Here is a 22,106-nt window from a genome sequence, read left to right on the forward strand (position 1 = left end):
CATTTTCGTTATATTAATAACTTGAATTATGTGTACCTTACTTGTACATATAAATGTATGCAGGTAAATATGTACATGTTCATAATACTTTTTTTCCTTTCGGGATGCTATAAAACACGTAAAACGGTTCTCAATTTGCACACATGTGATGGTCGGCAGAAAAAAAAAATTAAAAAAGAATATTCACAATATTAGCAGTATTAGCAATTTTTGCAATAATGACAATTTTTATTGCACTTATGGTATTAACCATTTTTAGCATTCCACCAGTGTACAATTTTACATGACCAGGACAACGTAATTTATGATAAACCCAAATACATTCTCCATGTAACAAAGCGGCAAAGAATATAACAAAATGATGAAGCAACAAGGAAACGAAATGGCGGAAGGAAAAAAGTATTTATCAACAAATGAAATAGATTTTATATATATCCATCTCCCACTTAGCATTTTTGATAAGGCAAACATATAAGTGCATGTCCTAGTGAATTTTACATTTTTTACCATATTTTTTTACAAACTACATAATTCATATGCTTTATCAAGTTTTTATTTAAAAGACTTATAAAAACTTTAACGGATACAATGTGTGCACTGGGGGCGTATATAAAAATCATTGTTGTGCATTTATTTGTTCGAAGTACGTTCTTATAAGGCTTTACTCCATATTTTTAATATTCCCTTTTTTTTGTTTTTTTCGTTATTTTATTTTCTCTTAGTATGTGTTAATCTTACGAGAGCTACTATTCACGCAGGTATATATTTGTTAAATATATGCCCATTCGCACATATGTATGTATACATATATATATATATATATATATATATATAATACATATGCATAACTGGCTTATTCGCTGAGACCCACTTTCTATCATTGCACACATTTACTCTTAACTACATTTCAAAAAAAATGAATTTCCTCCTTTGTGTTACCCTCTTAGCAATTCTGCAGTTTTTCAACTCTTAATTTTATACTTCCTTATTTTTGAATGTAAACTATATATTTGTTTACGTGAATGGAGGATTAAATTTACTATTTTTGCTTTCGGTTTTGTTTGTGCATTTTTTTTTTTTTTTTTTTCTGTACGGTACATAAAAAATGTTATTTCACAAGATTAATTAGACCTATGTAACATTTTAAATTAAAAAAAAAAAAAAAAAATTGCTAATTTCTACTTTTGATTAAACGAGCATAGGAACAGAGTAGCGAATGGTTACTCGCGCACAAAAAGCTATTATTTAGAACAACAAGAAAAAAAAAAAAAAGAAGCAAAACCGATAAAAGAGCCAAAATAGGAAAAGAAGCTAAAACCAGTTTGCAATTACGTTTTTCTAGAAAACTAACCGTTATGATTATTTATTTGAAATGTGTTACTCGAGAAAATATGTTTTTGTGTTTCGTTTGCACTTAACTGTTAACTGTTCTTTTTTTTGTTGTTTTTCTTTTTTTTTTTTTTTTTTTTGGTAATTTCAAGTTAATGAAAAGGGACTAATAAAAGCAAAACGAAACAAGTAGTACTACTTTGGTTTATGTAATAACACTATAATATTACTAAGCAAGTTTAATAGAAGCAGAGGGAAAAAAAAAAAAAAAAAAAAATGAAAAACTTCAAATGAGCTTAAACAGTTTAAAAATTTGTCCTAAAATGTTTTTAAAATTCTCTAAATATCTAATTTTGTTTTTTCTTTTTTCAAATTTGCTATCACGCATTTAAGCGACATATAGCAACCACTATATTTTATCGTTATATATGTATATAAATGTATAAATTATAAATATATATATATAATATGTAATATTTGCTATGTATTAATGTTATGTATAAATATTTTATATATATATATATATATATATATAATATTTATTATTTTACCATTCACGGATAGTTAAAACAAAATAAATAATTTTAATGTGTATTTACTATGAAAAAATGATAAAAAAAAAACGAAAAAAAAAAAGGAAAGAATAAGGAAAGAAAAAGAAAAGAAAAATGAAAGAAAGTGAAATTAAAACGAAAGAAAGTGAAATTAAAACGAAAGAAAGTGAGATTAAAACGAAAGAAAGTGAAATTAAAACGAAAGAAAGTGAAATTAAAATGAAAATAAAGCGAAAATAAAACGAAAAAGAAATAAAAAAGAAATAAAAAGTAAAAATGAAATGAAAAAGCAAAAAGTGAGTATATATTTGCAAAAGCATTTTTTTCAAACACATAAAATAGTATTACACATATTTTATCAAACTACGCAAAAGCATTATTAGCGATTAATTTTAGTACATTTCCATAAAATAGGAAAATTTTTTTTTTCAATTTGAATTTACATATATATATTATTATATACATATATATATTATTATATACATATATATATTATACATATTTATATATTTGTTCGCCTTTTTCATTTCGTTTTGTTTTACTTATTACCCTTTTTTATTTTTTCTTAATATTTTACTTTTTTTTTTTTTTTTTTTTTTTTTTTTTTTTTTTTTTATTTTATTATTTGTATTATTTTATATTTGTATTATTTTATATTTGTATTATTTTATATTTGTATTATTTTATATTTGTATTATTTTATATTTGTATTATTTTATATTTGTATTATTTTATATTTGTATTATTTTATATTTGTATTATTTTATATTTGTATTATTTTATATTTGTATTATTTTATATTTGTATTATTTTATATTTGTATTATTTTATTTTTGTTTTTACATCCCTTTTTTTTTTTTTTTTTTTTTTTGAATGAATGAATGAATGAAACATGTCGTTAAAAAATAAAATGCATGTAAACGAGCTGAATAAAACCGTATTTAAGGAGGATTATAAAAATAAAAGAAACACAAAAGAAGTTGAATTCATGGAAACTATTGAAAATTTAAGTGATGCTTTAATGTCAAACAACGATTCATTTGATAGTAATGCATGCTCAAAAACGTCAAGTAGTAAAAGGGTGAATGTAAAAGGAAATGAAAAACAAAAGAAAGATAATTTGAAAAATAAAAATAAAAATGTACCAAATGACAAAAAAAAAGAAGAAATTACTCCTACATACATTCCACAAATATATGAAACGTATGACTCAAATCCTATAGAAGAATCACAAACCTACAATAATAATGAATATCAAATTGGCTTTAACATTATTCCCAACATCTTGGCTATATTTTACATAATTATAACACTAGGTAGGCGAATCGAAAAATTTGCATAAGAGTGGCTACCCAGATATGTACGCATACATGTCTTTATCCACGCATAGGCACAAATACATGTACATGCATGGATGTGTGTTTGTATGTATGTGTGCACGTTACAATGTATATTTTAAGGCATATTAATGTATTAGACCATTTAACAAAGAAAAAATACACCTTTACACGAACATATATATATACACTTGTACATATTTTTTTTTTTTTTTTTTTTTTTTTTTATATACCATATCAGTTATAATACTACAGTCGTACTTAAGCAAAGATCATATAATAATAAAAATCATCAACATAGTAAAACTTAAACTTCTTGATTTGTTAAAAACCCTACCGATTACTAAAAACCTTATGAACAAAATCACCTCATCAGTAAGGGCTGAAAAGAGCCGCTTCGTACATACATATATATATACACATATGTGCACTTGTGTATATATACATTTATGTATATTTATTTATTTTTATATACTTCCTTATACGTGTAAACATCAACACCTAATGTGCAGATAATCATTTTTTTATAACGGTTTCCACCATTTACTGCTAAGCATTTTTGACCTGCTCTACCTCACTGCATGCACCCTATATTTATATTTCAATTTGTTCGTGTGTCCACACGAATGTATCTTTGTTTATTTATTCATCTATTTATTTATTCATCTATTTATTCATTCATCTATTTATTCATTCATCTATTTATTTATTCATCTATTTATTCATTCATCTATTTATTCATTCATCTATTTATTTATTCATCTATTTATTCATTCATCTATTTATTCATTCATCTATTTATTCATTCATCTATTTATTCATTCATCTATTTATTTATCTATTTGTTTTATTATTTTTTTTTTTTTGTTTTCTTTTCCCTCCGCCGTGCACCTTTTCAGATCATAGTAACTCACTTGTTTTTAGATGATTTAATGGTTAAAAGTAATTTGATGAAACCATATATAGAGGCAATAAAAGGAATCATAACGGAATATTTTTTTTTAATTCTTTTTATAATTTTAATGTACTTTATATCATCATTTATTTTACATATAATATATGAAATTATAGCAATGAAGAGAGAAAAAGATTTATTAGAAAAAGAAAATGTTGTACTTGTAACGAACAAAATGACCGTTGAAGAATATGAAGACATGTCCTTCACTTACAGTGAATTAGCAAAATTACATGATGATAAGGATTTTATTTGTTTAAAAAACAAAAGAGCAGGAGAAGGAATTGAGTTATGGAATTGGCAAATAAGAAAACATAAAAATCAAAGTAATGATATAGACATCTGCAGTGATATTGAACTCTCAGATATGGATGAAAATTGACTCTGTTCATTTTAGATACATTTCTTTATAGTTATACACATGTGCAAAACTGCGTATGTACAATTACGTGCACGAATGTATTTATGAGTATATGTACATATATAAATATATATATATATATATATATATATATATATGTACGCATGTTTTATACTAATATTGTACACGTATGTGTATATAATCAATATGCACACCTATTGAATCCTTCAAAATTCCCCCCCCCATCATTGTTTTTTATTGTGCATTTTCATTTGTTAAGTATTTGAAATTCTGATTTAATATTTAGTTGTTCTTTTCAACGTTTTTTAAACGCTATATATTGTTCCTTTAAAATTCACACATTTTGTGAATGCACATATACGTGTATGTTTACATTTAAATAATAAAATGCACAGATAGAACAAAAAGTTTGCGAAATATACAAAGACACACAAATACCCGAATGTACATACTCATTTACACACACACATACATTTATATACATATATACATATGTCGTACGAGGAATAATATATTATGAAATAATTAAATTTTTGCAAAATACATTTTTAATAAAATATTTTTCTGTGTGAAATTATTTTTAATTTAATAAATGATATATATATATATATATATATATATATATGTTTATGTGAAAAAAAGAAAAAAAAAACTCAAATAAAATATGTGTTCTTATTTATTTTTCACTTACACTTTTGAAAGCATTACATAATGATGTTGTGGACATTGTACCATTAACATTAACATTAACTAGTCTTTTTATGTTACTTTTGTTTTTCCATACTTTTTTATTTTTTTTATCTTTTTAACTTATTAATATTTACCAATGTTACCCCCAGGAAGAAGTTACTATATGTACAGAAGTTACTATATGTACATATATACTTATACATACATCCATGCACATACATATTCATACATATATATACATACATATATATACATACATATATATACATACATATATATACATACATATATATACATACATATATATACATACATAAATATACATACATATATATATATATATACATACATATATATATATATATACATACATATATATATATATATATTTATTTATTTTTACCCATTCAACCGAGGGTGTAAGACTACTTTTATGAACAGTGCAGGCAATTATTCATGCATACATTTTGTATTAGTTTTTATAACCTTTTGATACAGATACTTCTATTCGAACATTTATTGATATTACAGAAAATGTTTTAAATTAGTATAAATGTTACAAATGTTTTTTTTTTTCTTTTTTTTTTTCTTATTTATGTGTACCTTTTTTTCCACATTTTTACGAAAAAACCTATATTGAATAAGAATATTCATAAAAAGTTAATTTATATCTTTTTTTTTTTTTTTTTTACCTCTTTATTTTTCCTTTTTTTTTTTCTCCTTTTATTTTATTAAATATATTAAAAGAAACATATTTAATAATTTATTTTTTGTTATTATAAAATATAATGTTTTTCACATAAAAATAAAGTATTAAACAAAATGAAATATTGCACGTTGCACAATACTTACTGTTGTAGCTATTTGCATGTTTCAACAGTACTTTATGAATAATAATATAATTCATTTAACAAAAAAAAAAAAATATATAAACATGCACAAGTAGATATAAACACGAACAAGTAGATATAAGCGCGAACAAGTAGATATAAGCACGAACAAGTAGATATAAGCACGAACAAGCAGATATAAGCACGAACAAGTAGATATAAGCACGAACAAGCAGATATAAGAACACATATGTACGTATATACATACATATATGCATATTGTATACAGCGTAGTAAAGTGGAGAACTTAATTACGCGGGGGGGCACGTTTTTCAACTTACAGTATTTTAAAGCGGTTAGCATGCATTAATATATGAGTGCGGTATTTCACTTGAAGATAGTATAAATAAACTAGAGCAAAGAAAAGCAAATCACAAATGGACACACAAACAAAACGTGAACACTATAATTTTTTCTTATTTTTATGTACGTTAATGTTGAAACATATTACTTGAAAACTGTAGAAAAAAGAAAAAAAAAAAGCTATATTAAAAATGTAGGTTGCTGAAAATTATGCTTTCTTCTTAGCTCCATTTGATAGGGACAATTGTTTTTTTTTTTTTTTTTTTTTTTTTTTATTGTTGTATGTGCATGATCTGTTAATAATATATGTAGAATGGTAGGTGGAAACATATTATAAGTATATACAAAAAAATTCTGAACATGTCATAATTTCAAATTATTAAATGCACACACACATACGCACAATACAAAATACAAAAATACACACACTCGTTATAAACGCAGTGCAAACAAGTGATCAGTCCAAATTATTTATGTGCAGGATAAATGCAATAAAATGTGTTTCATACCACTTCATGTAGTTCCTATAATCTTAGCACATTTGTGCTCTCTAAGATTTAAAATATTTTCTTAATTGTCTACAACTTTTATGAGCTTTAAAAGTTTGAGCAGTACAAAATTGTTGAATTAAGATTAGAAAGTTATGAATACAAGGGTATTACAAAAAAATAAAATTAAATAAAATAAATAAAAATAAAAATAAAATATATAAAAATAAAAATAAAATATATAAAAATAAAAATAAAATATATAAAAATAAAAATAAAATATATAAAAATAAAAAATATTAACGCGAAATCAATTATGACACTGAAAAATGAAAAATGAAAAATGAAAAATAAAATAATATAAAATACAATATGATATAATACAATAAAATAAAATATAGTATAGTACAGTATAACGTAATATAATATGTTACAGTTAAATACATTATAATAAAATAGAATACATTAAGGGGAAAAAAATACAGGTAATTATATATTTACTTCGACAAATGTCACTTAACAATTTTATTCCAGATATTTTTTAAGAAGTTGGGTAAATAATTATTTTTTAAGCAAACTCCCGTTAATTCAATAGATTTCCACTTTGAATAAATTAACAAATACAAAAAGCGCATATAATGTAAATTGTCCTTATTAAGATTCATTTTGTCGTTGTCCACTAATTTTACTACTAGTCTATTATTATCACAAGTTATGTAATTTTCCCGTATTAATTCTGCCAAGTCCCTATTTATGCTCTCAAACTCGTTTGAGTACAGCTTTAAAATGTGAAAATTCTGCCAAAGAAAAATCAAAAAATAAAAAAATATCAAACGATAAAAATATGAATATATGAAAATATGAAAAAAAAATTATACGCAGTTCTGGTGCTGCAGCATGTTCCCTTAACACGTTTGTCACTTTGCTCTCAACATTGTCCGTACAAAACTAACATGTGTATGTACTTTTACACAAATATATATATATACATACATGTATACGTTTGTGCAACCTTAATTACCGGGTGATGGTAGGAGCGGAAGTTAAAAATGTCATACTTTTCATCGTAGTTTATAAATTCTGCGTCTTTAAAAAAAATGAAAATATCCCCCTTTTTTAAAAGTACATCATCCTTGGTACTGTATTCTTCTTCACTTTTTCGTTCATATTTATATAAGTAATTAAATAAGTAATGGTTATTATTAGAATAATTCCTACTCGATTTGAAATTATTACTACTACTGATACTGTTGATGTTACTGCTCCTGTTACTGCTCCTGTTACTGCTCCTGTTACTGCTATTGTTACTGCTATTGTTACTGCTATTGTTACCATTAATATTATTATTACTATTATTACCATCCATATCATATTTTTTATTATCATTATTTTTCTTTTCCTTCATGTCCGTATAACAGTACTCTACATGAATCATCTTTTTATATATTTCTCTTTCCTTGTACTCAAAGTCCTTTTTATAAGCTGAAACTAAAAAATCTGGAGATACCATTGAAATGCTTATGCAGCATAAATTTCCATTCGATGTTAGCAAAAAAATTTTGTAATACATAACTTTTTTATTATTCTCAGCACATCTGTAATCAACTACTTCCTACGAAGAAAAAATGAATAAAACGTATGAAAATAGGTTTATACGTATGAGTATGTGTGCATATTTGTCTACACGTACATGTACATACATGCATATACATGTACAATATACATACACATAATAAATATTTAATTCGTAAGAACAAAAAAATGCTCTAAATATAATATTATTCCAAAAACCGGAGACGACTAATCGTATGATATTATCAAAGGAACTACACCAAGGCAGAATTTCGTAAAATTTTTTTTTTTCGATTTTTAACACTAAGGAAAAATCATGTTTTTTCTCTCATCAGTTTGTATTTTGCTTCATTTTATTTTGCTTCATTTTATTTTGCTTCATTTTATTTTGCTTCATTTTATTTTGCTTCATTTTATTTTGCTTCATTTTATTTTACTGCATTTTATTTTGCTGCATTTTGTTTTGCTGCATTTTGTTTTGCTGCATTTTGTTTTGCTGCATTTTGTTTTGCTGCATTTTGTTTTGATGCATTTTGTTTTGATGCATTCTTTTTACTCCATTTTTCTTGCTTCCTTTTTTCGTTACCTTAATTTCTACGTCCGTATAATGAACTATCAGTCCCGAGACAGTATAAAAATTCCCTCTAATCAGATCAAAGCACAAATTCTTAGCATTACCATATAACTTTACATAGTTTTTGAAAAGGTCCATATGCGTTCTTGATAATACAGGTATTTTAAAAACATTTGTATAAATAAAAGGTGGGTATACCCCTTCCGTCTCTTCTGTCGCCTTTCCCATATGTTCCACTTCGTACCTGTTATTACTACTATTAGCACCATTTCTATTATTACTACTATTAGCACCATTTCTATTATTACTACTATTAGTACCATTACTGTTATTACTACTATTAGTACCATTACTGTTATTACCTTCTTCCTTTACTGACACACAACTCCTTTTAGTTAACGCCCTATGAAGAGCATCAAATAATTTACTTTTATAATTGCAATTAAAATTAATATGCGTTAAGTGAGTTGCTTGAAAAACAATAGGTGTGAACTGTGAACGTTTTGAAAAGGTGCTACTGAAATATTTTAAATAATTATCATAATCACTACAGGAAGTAGCATCGCTGTTTTTTCTGTCTTCTTTTAAAAAAAGAGATTCAAATATATCATAATTTAATGGATTCTTCATATAGTTAACTCTTTTACTTCCTTGGAATATGTTATACATAAAATCATCCAATATATGCTCTTCGGAATATTTTCTAAATTTATAATTTCTATTTGATTTTTGAACAAAGACATTAAATAGTTGAATGCGGCTACCTTTGCACAAATTTTCATATGTTTCATGATCAATCTGGAAAAACGGACAGAAAAAATAAAATAAAATAAAATAAATAATCACACAGTAAAACAAAATTGCATAAAATAAAGGAAAACAACAACAACACAGTAAAACATAATGGTGTAAAATAAAGGGAAATAATTATATCACAGTAAAACAAAATAAACATAATAATTAATTTATTTCCATATAGCATGTAACGACCATATGTACACGTATGCACATGTGCGCGTTTTTGCGCAAATGCTGAGAGACCTTAAATATTTTAACTTGGCACAATGAATTTATTATTTGCTCTATTTTGTCATCGAAGATTGCCTCATCCTTTATTTTTTCGGAGGAAGCGAAATCTATGGCTTGTAGTGTGCAAAAAGTAGTTGCCTCGAGATACATACTCAACTCATTTTTTAATTTTTGATATTTACTATTCTCTTGTATGTTGTTTTCTTGAAAATTTTGTTCATGATAGAACTTTGTCAATTCATTTTTTAAATTATAAACAATCTTTTCATAAATAGTACTATTTAAAAGAAAATATTTTTTCCTTGTTTGGTCATAAAACCCATAGGAAAAATCACTCTTACTTATAATTATTACATCAATATAAAAACAATAATTTCCAAAATCTTGGATACTCCTAATTCTTTTAGCTTTATATTTTGATAATCCTATTTTCAACTCATTTTTCTTGTCAATATTTATTAAGTCATTACTAGAAAGGGTGAAGAAATGTCCTTTTTTTAAATTTATATTTCCACTTTCTTCTTGTATGTTATTTGACATATCAAAAGAATTAATTTTTAAAATATTACCTTCTCTAATTTTACGACCAATTAATAAATTTTTTAAATGGTCATCTCTTAACTTACAATAGATGTAATCAAAGTTGTCACTTAAAATTAGCATATACTCATGTTTTTCTCCTTCTTCCTTTTCACCCGCTTCCTGCTTTTCACTCGCTTCCTGCTTTTCACCTGCTTTCTGCTTTTCACCCGCTTCCTGCTTTTCACCTGCTTCCTGCTTTTCACCAGCTTCCTCCTTTTCATCCGCTTCCTCCTTTTCATCCGCTTCCTCCTTTTCTTCCCCTTCCTCCTTTTCTCCCGCTTCTTCCCCTTCTTCTTTTTTCTTTATACTAATAATTTTTTCCACTCGTACATTTACAGGCACCTTATACGACAAGCTGTTGTCTTGTATTAATTGTAAAATACACTTCTTTTTTTTTTTCTTTTCTTCAATATATTTTTTTAACAACTTAAACATAAACTCAATAGGTGAAGGTGGTTCGACTTCATCAATACTTTTAATTATCATCATCATCATCGAATAATTATTTTTTTTTATTTTATCATCTTCCCTTTTTTCTGAATTCCATTCATCCACATCGGACACGCCAAACCATTCATCGCATGTGCTGCTGTAACCATCATTCGCTTTGTCGTACATTTCGCTGTTCTTACTTGTCTTACTACAATGTACAATTTCACTACCTTTTGCTGCTTCACTTTGCGAACGTGTGCTTGCACCCATGAATGCACTTCCGTTTACTTCTTCGCGAAATTTATATTTGTCATCACAAGTATAATTGTAAATTTCCTTTCCTTTTCGTACTCCTCCATTATTGTAGGTCCCAATTTTTACTCCATCCTCTTGGGAACCTACATAATCATTAGAATTAGAATTACTGCCGCTATTGTCATTAGCACTAGTATTATTCACATTATGACGATTCCAATCCCTATTTCCCATATTTTCGCTCAAAAAGACGTTTTTTCCATTCAGATATGCTTGGATAAATTTCTTGTAATGGGATTTAGAATCTACTATGTTGTTAAAACCATATTTGTAGTCTCCATTCATACCAATAAACTCCTTCTTCATACTTGTATACTTTCCTTTCAACTCCTTTTTATATTTACGTATTAATTCTGTAGTTATTATTTTATATTTTTTTGAAAACCAAGTAAAATCATAAGCATCAAATATATTCATCTGTTTTGTTATTAATATAAAGAGTTCATAAAGTACATTCATATCAGATACATAATATTCATTCTTCTCTATATTTTTAAAAAAATATAAATAATCATTATTAAACCAATTAAATGTATATGGACTTTTATTTTCATTTATGAACATTAAGGTGTTTTTCACCATACTCCTATTTTTTAACTTTTTATTTTTTGACAAACAGACAAATATATCTTTTATTAATTTTAAATAATTTCTTACATTCATATTTAAATCTAGTTCTTTATTCGTATTATTATTATTACTGCTATTAATGAGTTCTACAATCTCGGTTTCCTTTGTTTCGTTGTTTATCTTACGTTTCCTTGGGTTAATAAATTTCTTTTTCTTACTTTTTACATTATTATTTAATTTTTTTATTCCTTCCTTTTTTCGTAAAATAGTATTATCGCCCAAAAATATGCCATCATCACTGCCACTACTGCTACCACTGCTGCCACCTATATTGCCATCAGTACTGCTATTATTGCAACACTCCTTTTTAAATGTTTGTACTTTTTTCATAATTTCATTATATCCTTCTGATTCGTATAATTCCTGTTCCTTTACTACCCATCCCTCACACACTTCTATAATATTACTTTTATATAAGGAAGCAATTTTTTCTAAATTCTTTTTTGTGACATACTTCGAATAGATGCTTCTATTCTCCTTAGAATCAACAGCTTCTTGATCATCTAAAAATAAACCTCCAAATTTTCTTTTTTTTTTTGATATATTCCCTACATCATGAAGGACATTCGTTACTTTTGTTTTATTTATTTTTTCAACATGTATATAATTATCCTCATTATTTAATGCGCTCTTTACCTTCTTGTATGTTTTTTCATTTGTGTATTCCTCTTCTTCTTTCTCTGATATGTATAACACTAGAGAACCACAGGTTGCCTCGTTTTTCTCCTTAAACATAATTTCATTACAATTTTCAGAAGTAATATTTGCTTCAATTTTTTCAATTTTTTCAATTTTTTCGTTTTTTTCATTTTTATCAATTTTTTCATTTTTATCATTTTTATCAATTTTTTCATTTTTATCATTTTTATCAATTTTTTCATTTTTTCCACATTTTTTAATATTTTTAACATTTTCTGTATATCCTTCCTTCTCCTCAAAATCGTCGCTAAATAGCTTGTTTCTCATTTCTTCTAATATATCCTTATTTATACTTGCTTCTCTTCCTGAGGCATAAGTAAATGAACCATTGTGGTCATTATTTACGTTCATACTTGTTTCAATCGCTTCGTTATCATCATCATCAAATAGTCTATGTCTCATTTCTTTTAATATATCTTTATTTATGCTAATTGCTTTTCCTGAGGCATACGTAAATGAACTGTTCAGCGCACCACCTACGTTTATATTTCTATCACACGCTTCCTTATTATCATCATCAAATAGCCTATGCCTCATTTCATTTAAAATATTTTTATTTATTTTAACTTCTTTTCCGGATGCATATGTAAATGAACTGTTCAGCACACCACCTACGTTTATATTTCTATCACTCGCTTCGTTGTTGTCATCATTAAATAGTCTTTGTCTCATTTCATTTAAAATATTTTTATTAATGCTAACTTCTTTTCCGGAAGCATACATAAATGACCTATTCGCCTTATTATTTATGTCGCATGTGTAATTCTTACTGTATAATTGTAAATAGTCTATTTCACTTTCTTCATTTGGAACTGTATTTTTATTACATGAACTGTTCATATCATTACATCCTACTATTCTACTATTTATTAAATTATCATTCTTTATGTTAATTTCTGTTCCTAAAGGATAAGTAACTGATACATTTAACTTATTATTTATGTTAACATTCCCATTATACGAACTGCTATTTTCATCTAATGTTATATTTCTTATTCTATTTAAGGTGTCTTTATTTAAACTAACACTTTTTTCTGAACCATATACAAACGATAAATTATTTTTCAAATTGTTTAAATTCTTATTTACATCGTAACCATCCATAAATTCAAGGATTTCACCTTTTTTCAAATTATCAAAAACACAATGTTGTTCATTTGCCTCAGTATCTTTTTCCTTATCAGTTATTTTATCGTAAATTTCGAAAAACTCATCCACTTTTTTACTTTTTATATTTTCATTTTTCAAATAAATCTCTAAAAACTCATCATCCTTGTCATTTTTGTCACTCTGCGCAATTCCATTAATTTTGTTGTAAATTTCTAAAAATTCGTCTTTTGGGCTTTCAACCTTATTAGTCGAGCATTTATTGTGATTACTATTGCTATTACTGTGAGAGTTGATGTTGTAGTTGATGTTGCAGTTGCTATTGTAGTTGCTATTGCAGTTGCTATTGTAGTTGCTATTGTAGTTGCTATTGCAGTTGCTATCGTAGTTGCTATTGCAGTTGCTATCGTAGTTGCTATTGCAGTTACTGTTACTATGACTGCTATTTTTACAATTGCTGTTACTACTCCTTTTAATATTCCCTTTACTATTAGCACAATCATAAATGTCCAAAAACTCATCGATTTCATTTTCTTTCCGTTTATCTATAACTTCGCTTTTATCATAAATCTCCAAAAATTCGTATAATCCATTTGGCTGTCCTTTTGCATAACTGTCAATCCCGCTTGGTTTTAAATTAAGGTGTTTATTGCGTGAAATACTGATGCGGCTGTCTTCTACATAATATTTTGCACGCGTAAACATTTCTTTATCCTCGTTATTATTCCTTTTATTACTATTACTCCAATTATTCTTATTATTACATGTATTACTGCTATAATTATCACCATAATTATTATTATTACTGTTTAATATTACTTCATTATGCTTTATTTCGTTAAAATTATTTTTTAAAAGCAGCTCTTCTGCTAAAACGAGTAAGGGCCTATCTTCAACATTTTCATTCGCAATTTGCATATCATCCATTTTATTTGGAAACCCATAATTTATCTCGTTCAAAATATGATCATTAACTAACTGTGTCATATCTTTGTTTAACTTATCTTCATTTTTTTTATAACCTTCAGAAGTTACTTTTATTTTATTATTATTAAATTTACTTGTTAAAATATTATTTGTTAATACATGGTCATACGTAGTTGACTTTTTTAATAGGTCCATATGTACGTTCTTTTTCTCATTATATACATTTTTTTTGTTATTTTGATCACAAGTACTTTCATATATATTACTTGTGTTCATGTGTGAATCTTTAATTTCGCAATTAATGTTTTTGTTAAAAAAATTATGCGAGTCTTTTTTTCCATAACAATAAATTGTATTTTTCGGGTTTGTATTTTTTTTTAAAATATTCACAAAATTATGACCGTTCATGTAAAAACATTTTTCATTTGATCCATTTTTTTCAAATAAAAAATCTTTCTTATTTGCAACTAAATTATAATCATAGCAATTTATACTTTCAACTAAAGTCCTGTTTTTTTCCCCTGTATATATTACAGACTTTGTAAACTTATTTACATATGTCGAGGTGTGATTCTTACAAATATTATTATCACTACATTCCTCTCTATTTTTATTAAAATTATTTATGTACATGTTCATATTTTTTTTATTATAATAAATATTGCACACATATCCATTATATGAATTATCCTTTTCGTAAATATTAAGTAAACTATTCGTATAGGTCATATTTTCACTTATAACTCTATTTTCATCCGTTAAATGCATATCATAATTAATCAAATTTTCATTTTTTTTTTTTTTTTTTTTCTTACTATGTGAATTATTAATACCGCTTTTACTGTCTTTCACATTTTCCCCCTCACTGTTGACAAGACAGTCGTAAGTACAAGAAAAAAAAGGGGTGTTATTATTCATTAACTGTTCATCAAAAGTTAACATTTTTTCTGAACATTTAATGCTCTTTTCGTGGTTGTTCATAATATTTTTATAATTTTGTTCCATTTTTTTATATATTACATCATTTTTTTCCACTTCTTTCATATGTGGACAATTTAATGTTTCTTCACCTTCTCCCAACGTGCAAATATTTCCCTGTTCATGTAAATTTGTATGCTTCTCATTAATCTTATTTTTTACAAAAGTGGATGAAACATTCTGATATTTTGAGAAATTATATGGCCTATTCTCACATTTTGTACAATTATATGACCTACTCTCACTTTTTGTAAAATTGTAAGGGTCGTTCCCACTTTTGTTTCTCATATAGGTAGTTTTTTCGATTGAGTTGTCCCTTAAATTACTTTCAATACAATTAAAATGTGCATCATAACTATCAAATTCTTTACTTAAAAAAGTATCGATATCCCTGTTATAATTTAATAAGCTATTCTCATGTTGCGATTCCATAAATGTGTCAAACTTCACCTTAGTACATGGACTCTCTGTGGGGATATCATAAAATTCTTCATTATTTTCCATTTTGCACACACAATTTTTATAATAATTTCCCCTAAATATTTCACTTTTATTATTTCGTTTAAAAATATTAGCTTCGTTATTATTGCTGCACTTAATGTTTAAAGAATAAGAAGTATCGTTTAATTTTGAATCCTTGCACTTAAGTAAATTATCTGCACTATGTGATTCATTAAGTAAAATTTCTTTTTCTTCAATACATTTTTTTTTATGGATGATATCTAAACTGTTAAAATCTTTAGACTTTCTTTTATTATAGCTTGTATTGTTTTCATCTTTAATAAATGCATTACTATTTGTATTAACATGATTAAAAGCATTAACGTTATTTAACAAATTATTACTATTAATATATTTGGGAATATACGCAGAAATATTATTTCTTATGTAATGTTTATTATTTTCTGTACTGTTCATTTCGCACCCACAGACTATATCATTTGTCTTATTCATTTTGCTTTTGTCATTTCCGTTGTTTCTGATGTTACATATATTCATGTGAATATTATTATGTATATTTCTAATATCCTTTACATTGCATTTATTTATCTTAAAATTGCTTATGCCCCTTACATTAGCAAAAGTGTTTAGAATACTACCAATATTACAAAAATTGTCAATTTTATCGCAAAAAATATTTACATTATTGTGAATACACAAACAGATATTACTGTTTTGTTCATTTTTAGCATTATACTCATTAAACTCTTTAGATTCGTCGGATTTATCATTTTTATCATATTCGTTATGGTTATATTCATTATATTTGTCATATTCGTTATGGTTATATTCATTATATTTGCCATATTCGTTATGGTTGTTATATTCGTCATATTCATCATATTCGTTATGGTTGTTATATTCGTTATATTCCTTATAGTTGATACATTCGTTATATTCGTCATATTCGTTAAAGTTGTTATATTCGTTAGATTCATTTTTTATTTTGTTATCCCTTATTGGTGTATCAGCATCAAATTTATTAGTACTCATTTTACTTAACTATTAAACATTTCTTTAAAAGGGGGCACGGTAAAAAAAAAATTAAAAAAGAAAAAAGAAGAAAAGAAAAGAAAAATCATTTTACTTAAGCTTCTTATTCCTACTTCCGTTATAAAATTCTTTATTAGTGCACACACCATAGCATGAACACTGTACTTAATTTGTCTTTGCAATTTAGTTCTATTATTTATTTTAAATTAGAAAAGTTATATTTTTATTTTACGTCAACTATTTAAAAAAAATATATATTTTTTTATTCCAACAAAACAATTTTGTATTTTTTCGCCATTTTTTCGTCATATTTTCATCATTTTTACATCATTTTCTCCATTTTGTAATTTATGCTTATTCGTTAATGTACTTTTTGAACCATTTACACATAGTAGTTTCCAATTCGATCAATTTGAATGAAAATAATAAAAACTGTCATATATATAAAGCCCAATTACACAACTGTTTATCCTTTCACATTCTCGCTTATAAATAAAATGTGAACAACACTGATATATTTCATGTATTTATTTATTCATTTATTGTTATTTTTTTTTTTTTTTTTTTTTTTTCATCTTTTTCATTTTAGAATATACTTATTATCATGCTGTAAATTATCTTTGTATTCAGTTTTCAAAAAAAAATATAAATAAATATTTTATTTACAACAATGGATACTTTTGTATTTTTTTCTCCATGGAACATCCATTTTTCTAATAAAAAAAAAAAAATATTTCTCGTTAGTTGCTTTTCAGATGAAAACTAATAAAAAGGGGAAAAAAAAAAATATAACATTAATTAATAAATTAAATTCAAAGCACATAATAACTCAAAATTGTGTAACTAATTTTAGGAAATAATTATACTTTGTTCTTAACATTATTTTTCATTTTTCAAAATTGTAATGTATACTCCAATATATTTTTATTCTACATATGTATGCAAATATGTATATATGTATTAATACTTTTTTAGTGTTTTTTTTTTGTTTTTTTTTTTTTTTATACCTTTTGACATTTAGTTCAAATAAAAAGACAACAAAAGTAGAAAGTGTCTTCAATAATATTCACTGTACTGAGTGCTTTATTCAAATTTGCTAATATTAATATTAAAAAATTCGTTAATCTTTTAAATGATTATGAATACTGCTGGGGTGCTCAATAAAAATAAAAAAAACAAAAACATAAAAAAACAAAGTAAAATAATATAGATGTTCGCGTTCACTACAGAGCGCGCTCTTTCGAGGGGGGGTAATCTTTTAGTTATCTGAATATTTGATATATTCTTCCTTTTTGCATTCAAAATGTATCCTACACTTATGTGCATATATGTACATACACAATCATATTAATATTTCCATTTTTCTTTTTTCCTTTTAAAATTAAAATATACATTTAGGGGGTCGAAACAATTGCTAAAAGGTTTTTATTTGCTCGTAATAATATCAATATATACTTTTTTAAAATTAGAAGTCTTTATATAAGTTTTTTATATAAAAAAGAGAAAAATTGTACCCAAATTTTTTTTTTAATCGAGTAGTTATAATTTCAAATTAAAAAAAAAAAAAAAAAAAGTTGTGGAAGGGGTGGTGAAAACATGGTAGCAAAATGGTGGAAAAATATTATAATTATAAATTAAATAAAAAAGAAAAATTTTACTGCAATATTTACAAAATCAACATGATGAAAGAAAAAGGAAAAGAAACAATGAAAAGGTCCTGTACATAAAAAATAATAAAATCTTATGTACTAAAGACATTCCAGCCTACGAGTCTTCCACAGTAATGTATTTTTTTATATTTTCAATTTTTTCACACAAAACAGGTGTAGTTCCTTTTGGGTAAATGGTTGGATGAGGTAAATGATATAATCGAACATTTGGTTGCTTATATGATCTCAAATGTTGCGAACCATCTTTTGTTATTATACATATGTCTACATTTCCACCAGAACCTAAATCATTAAATATACCTGCACATATAGCTTCACACACAAGTTCTTTTCCTTCATCTATGGTCATATTATCCCTATACTTTGCTTCTAACACAGCCATAGCACTTAGAGATCCTGATCCTAAGGCAGTAAAAGGTAATAAACATGAAGATCCGTGAGGATGTATACCATATAATTGTGGTCCAGTAACATCAACTCCACCTAATACTATTGCACATACTTTGTATCCTTGATATTTAAATAATTCTTGAGTTAACCTTGATACACACATGGCTACTCTTGGTTGTGAGTTGGTATTTAAACGATGCAATTCAACATTATGTTGTAACCATAAAGTAGTATGTTCTAAATCACCAGCTACACCTGCACCTGCGCAGTAGATATTTTTACTTATAAAATGTAATTTACTACAATTTTTATCAGCAACTATCGGTCCTTCTGTTGCTCTTGTATCAGCTCCCAAAATAACTGCATTTTGACAAATAAGTCCACATATAGTTGTTCCTGTTTTACGAAACTGGGGAAATGTTATTCCTTTTTCTTTTAAAATTTCATTTCTTCTTAGATTTTCAAAATTATATCCTCCGTTTTCTTCTTTTAGAACATTTATATATTCCAGTTTCATGATTACTTGAAATCGTATTTTTTTATATAATGTTATAACAAAAATATTTTCCCAAATTATTATCTTTATATTACTTATTCGTTACTATTTTTTTTTTTTTTCGTGGAATGTTTGTCCAAATTTTAAAAGAAATTACCATCAAGCTGTTTGATAGTCGAACTATTTTATGTTCTCAATTTGAAAAGTTCTTTTCAATATGCATATGCACAAATTCCTTTTTAAAAAATATGATCCACAAATGTGTTCATGTATTTAATATATATATATATATGTACATATGTATAGATATATTATATTTTTTTTTTTTTTTTGAGGTTACTAAAAGAACGTTTATCTGAAATTATTTGCAAGTTTTAATTTAGTGGTTTGAAATGAAATTTATATTCGTCGGTTTTATTAACATATATACGTACATACATACGAACATATATATACGTACATATGCTATGTACACAATGAGTTTCTTTTTCTTCATCTGACAAACTAATTTTATGCTTTCAAAAGAACATATTTTAAGCGTAATTAAAAATTAACTATTACCTTTAAATACCATTCCTGCGTAGAAAATAATGTTCCAGTGAATCATTTTTTGATCAGTATAATGGTTACATAGTTATTAAAATGGAGAAAATAAATTTTTTTTTTTTTTTATTAACAAAAATGTACACTCAGAATAATTGGTAAAAAAGCGTACAATATTTTATGCGTTGAGTTTTTTTTTTTTTGAAAGTTTGTGCAAAATTTTTTTTCCCCTCCTTGTGCACATTTAAGTAACATATAAGCTGTTTAGTTGAATTAAATTTCGGGGCTTTAATAGAAAAAAAAAACATTCTCAAGGACATAAAATTAGGAATTAAAGGAGATTTTCTTCATATGTTCATATTGTTAAGGAGCCTTTGTATATATATATATATATATATATATATATATATATATATATATATATATATATATATATATATAATATATGTATTTTGTATTTGCGTAAAAGTTTATTTGTCATTTGTTAAGTTGGTGACCGTTCTCTCATATTTGTGCAAACGGAGGGGGGGGAAAAAAAAAGTAAAAATAATTATAATTATAATTAAAATTATAATAATATGTATAGTTATTTGATGCAATGTGTTAAATCTTATAATTTTTATAATTAAGCTTTTAATTTCTCCAGGAATATTTTAATTTGTTAAAATATGATAAGTTTAAAGTAAAACAACAGTAATTTGAATTTCATGGGCGTGTCCATAGTAGTGTTTGTATATGTGTACCACCATGCGCATTCACAAACAAGTATGTATAAACGTATATATATGTATGTGTTCGTATATATATATATATATATATATGTTTATATATATATGTATAATTTATATGTTTATATATGTATGTAAATACATTTTACCATCAACTGTTTGTGACTTTTTCTTACACCTGTTATGCTGTGCGAATAAAAAAAAAAAAAAACATATTTTATTCGCGAGCATACACATCTCTATGAAGTATTAAAAATTTTGTCTTTCAAAAAAATACGTGCGCTATTCGTTATTACATGGATATATATATAAAAACATAATTTTTCTTTTTATTTATTTTATTTCATTTTTTTTTTTTTTTTATACTAAGGAATCCTTTTTTAGCTAGGAAGAATACATGCTATCGTAAGTCAATGATGCAAAACTATCAGCCTTTTTTTCTATTTTTTTTTTTTTTTTTTCATAAATAAAAAGAAGTGAACAGTAAGCTGTTTTTTATTAACAGGACATGTAAATTTTTTATCCAGAAAAAAAAAAAAAAAAAAACAATGCACGACTTTTTTATTACCTGTTAATATTTTTCGTACATTTGTATTTTCTTTATTTTTTGAATTTACGATGTTTTTTCTTTAAAAAAAAAAACAAAAAATACTAACATAAAAAAAAAAAAAAAAAGACAATATCCTTTTTTAAGAAAGAAAAATAAGAAAATTCGTAACATTGTTAAATTATTATAAAGTGAATAAATTATTGAATATTTTGTGTAATTAAATTCTTTTTACACTTAATGAAAAACGTTTCATTTTTTTGATTGTAATAATAATTATATACACTTAATGCATCCTTCTTTTTTTTTTTTTATTTGAATTTGCCATAAGAGAGTTCAAAAAAAAAAAAAAAAAAAATCTTTATTAATGAAATGTCTAAATCTTTTTTGTTCTTTGCAAAATGATATTATGATTAAGGTTTCTTTTTTTTTTTTTTAATTATCTTTTAAAGTTTTCTCCTTTAT

At 25.2% G+C, this 22,106-nt stretch overlaps 3 protein-coding genes across 3 annotated transcripts; 1 reads left to right on the forward strand and 2 right to left on the reverse strand.

The window, feature by feature from the left end:
- Positions 1-2,793: 2,793 nt before the first annotated feature.
- On the forward strand, positions 2,794-4,557 carry MKS88_004286 (uncharacterized protein; the record flags this gene model as incomplete). Its single annotated transcript, XM_067217449.1, has 3 exons — positions 2,794-3,199; positions 3,462-3,595; positions 4,120-4,557. 3 exons carry the CDS (start codon positions 2,794-2,796, stop codon positions 4,555-4,557), a joined length of 978 nt encoding a protein of 325 aa, XP_067071876.1.
- Positions 4,558-7,440: 2,883 nt separating this feature from the next.
- Positions 7,441-18,157, reverse strand: MKS88_004287 (uncharacterized protein; the record flags this gene model as incomplete). Its single annotated transcript, XM_067217450.1, has 6 exons — positions 7,441-7,725; positions 7,950-8,540; positions 9,087-9,872; positions 10,116-17,276; positions 17,934-18,029; positions 18,134-18,157. The coding sequence occupies 6 exons, from the start codon at positions 18,155-18,157 to the stop codon at positions 7,441-7,443; spliced, it is 8,943 nt and encodes a 2,980-aa protein (XP_067071877.1).
- Positions 18,158-19,031: 874 nt separating this feature from the next.
- On the reverse strand, positions 19,032-19,844 carry MKS88_004288 (proteasome subunit beta type-7; the record flags this gene model as incomplete). Its single annotated transcript, XM_067217451.1, has 1 exon — positions 19,032-19,844. The coding sequence occupies one exon, from the start codon at positions 19,842-19,844 to the stop codon at positions 19,032-19,034; it is 813 nt and encodes a 270-aa protein (XP_067071878.1).
- Between the last annotated feature and the right edge of the window lie 2,262 nt (positions 19,845-22,106).

This window comes from Plasmodium brasilianum, chromosome 12 (assembly GCF_023973825.1).
Source record: "Plasmodium brasilianum strain Bolivian I chromosome 12, whole genome shotgun sequence".
NCBI lineage: Eukaryota > Apicomplexa > Aconoidasida > Haemosporida > Plasmodiidae > Plasmodium > Plasmodium brasilianum.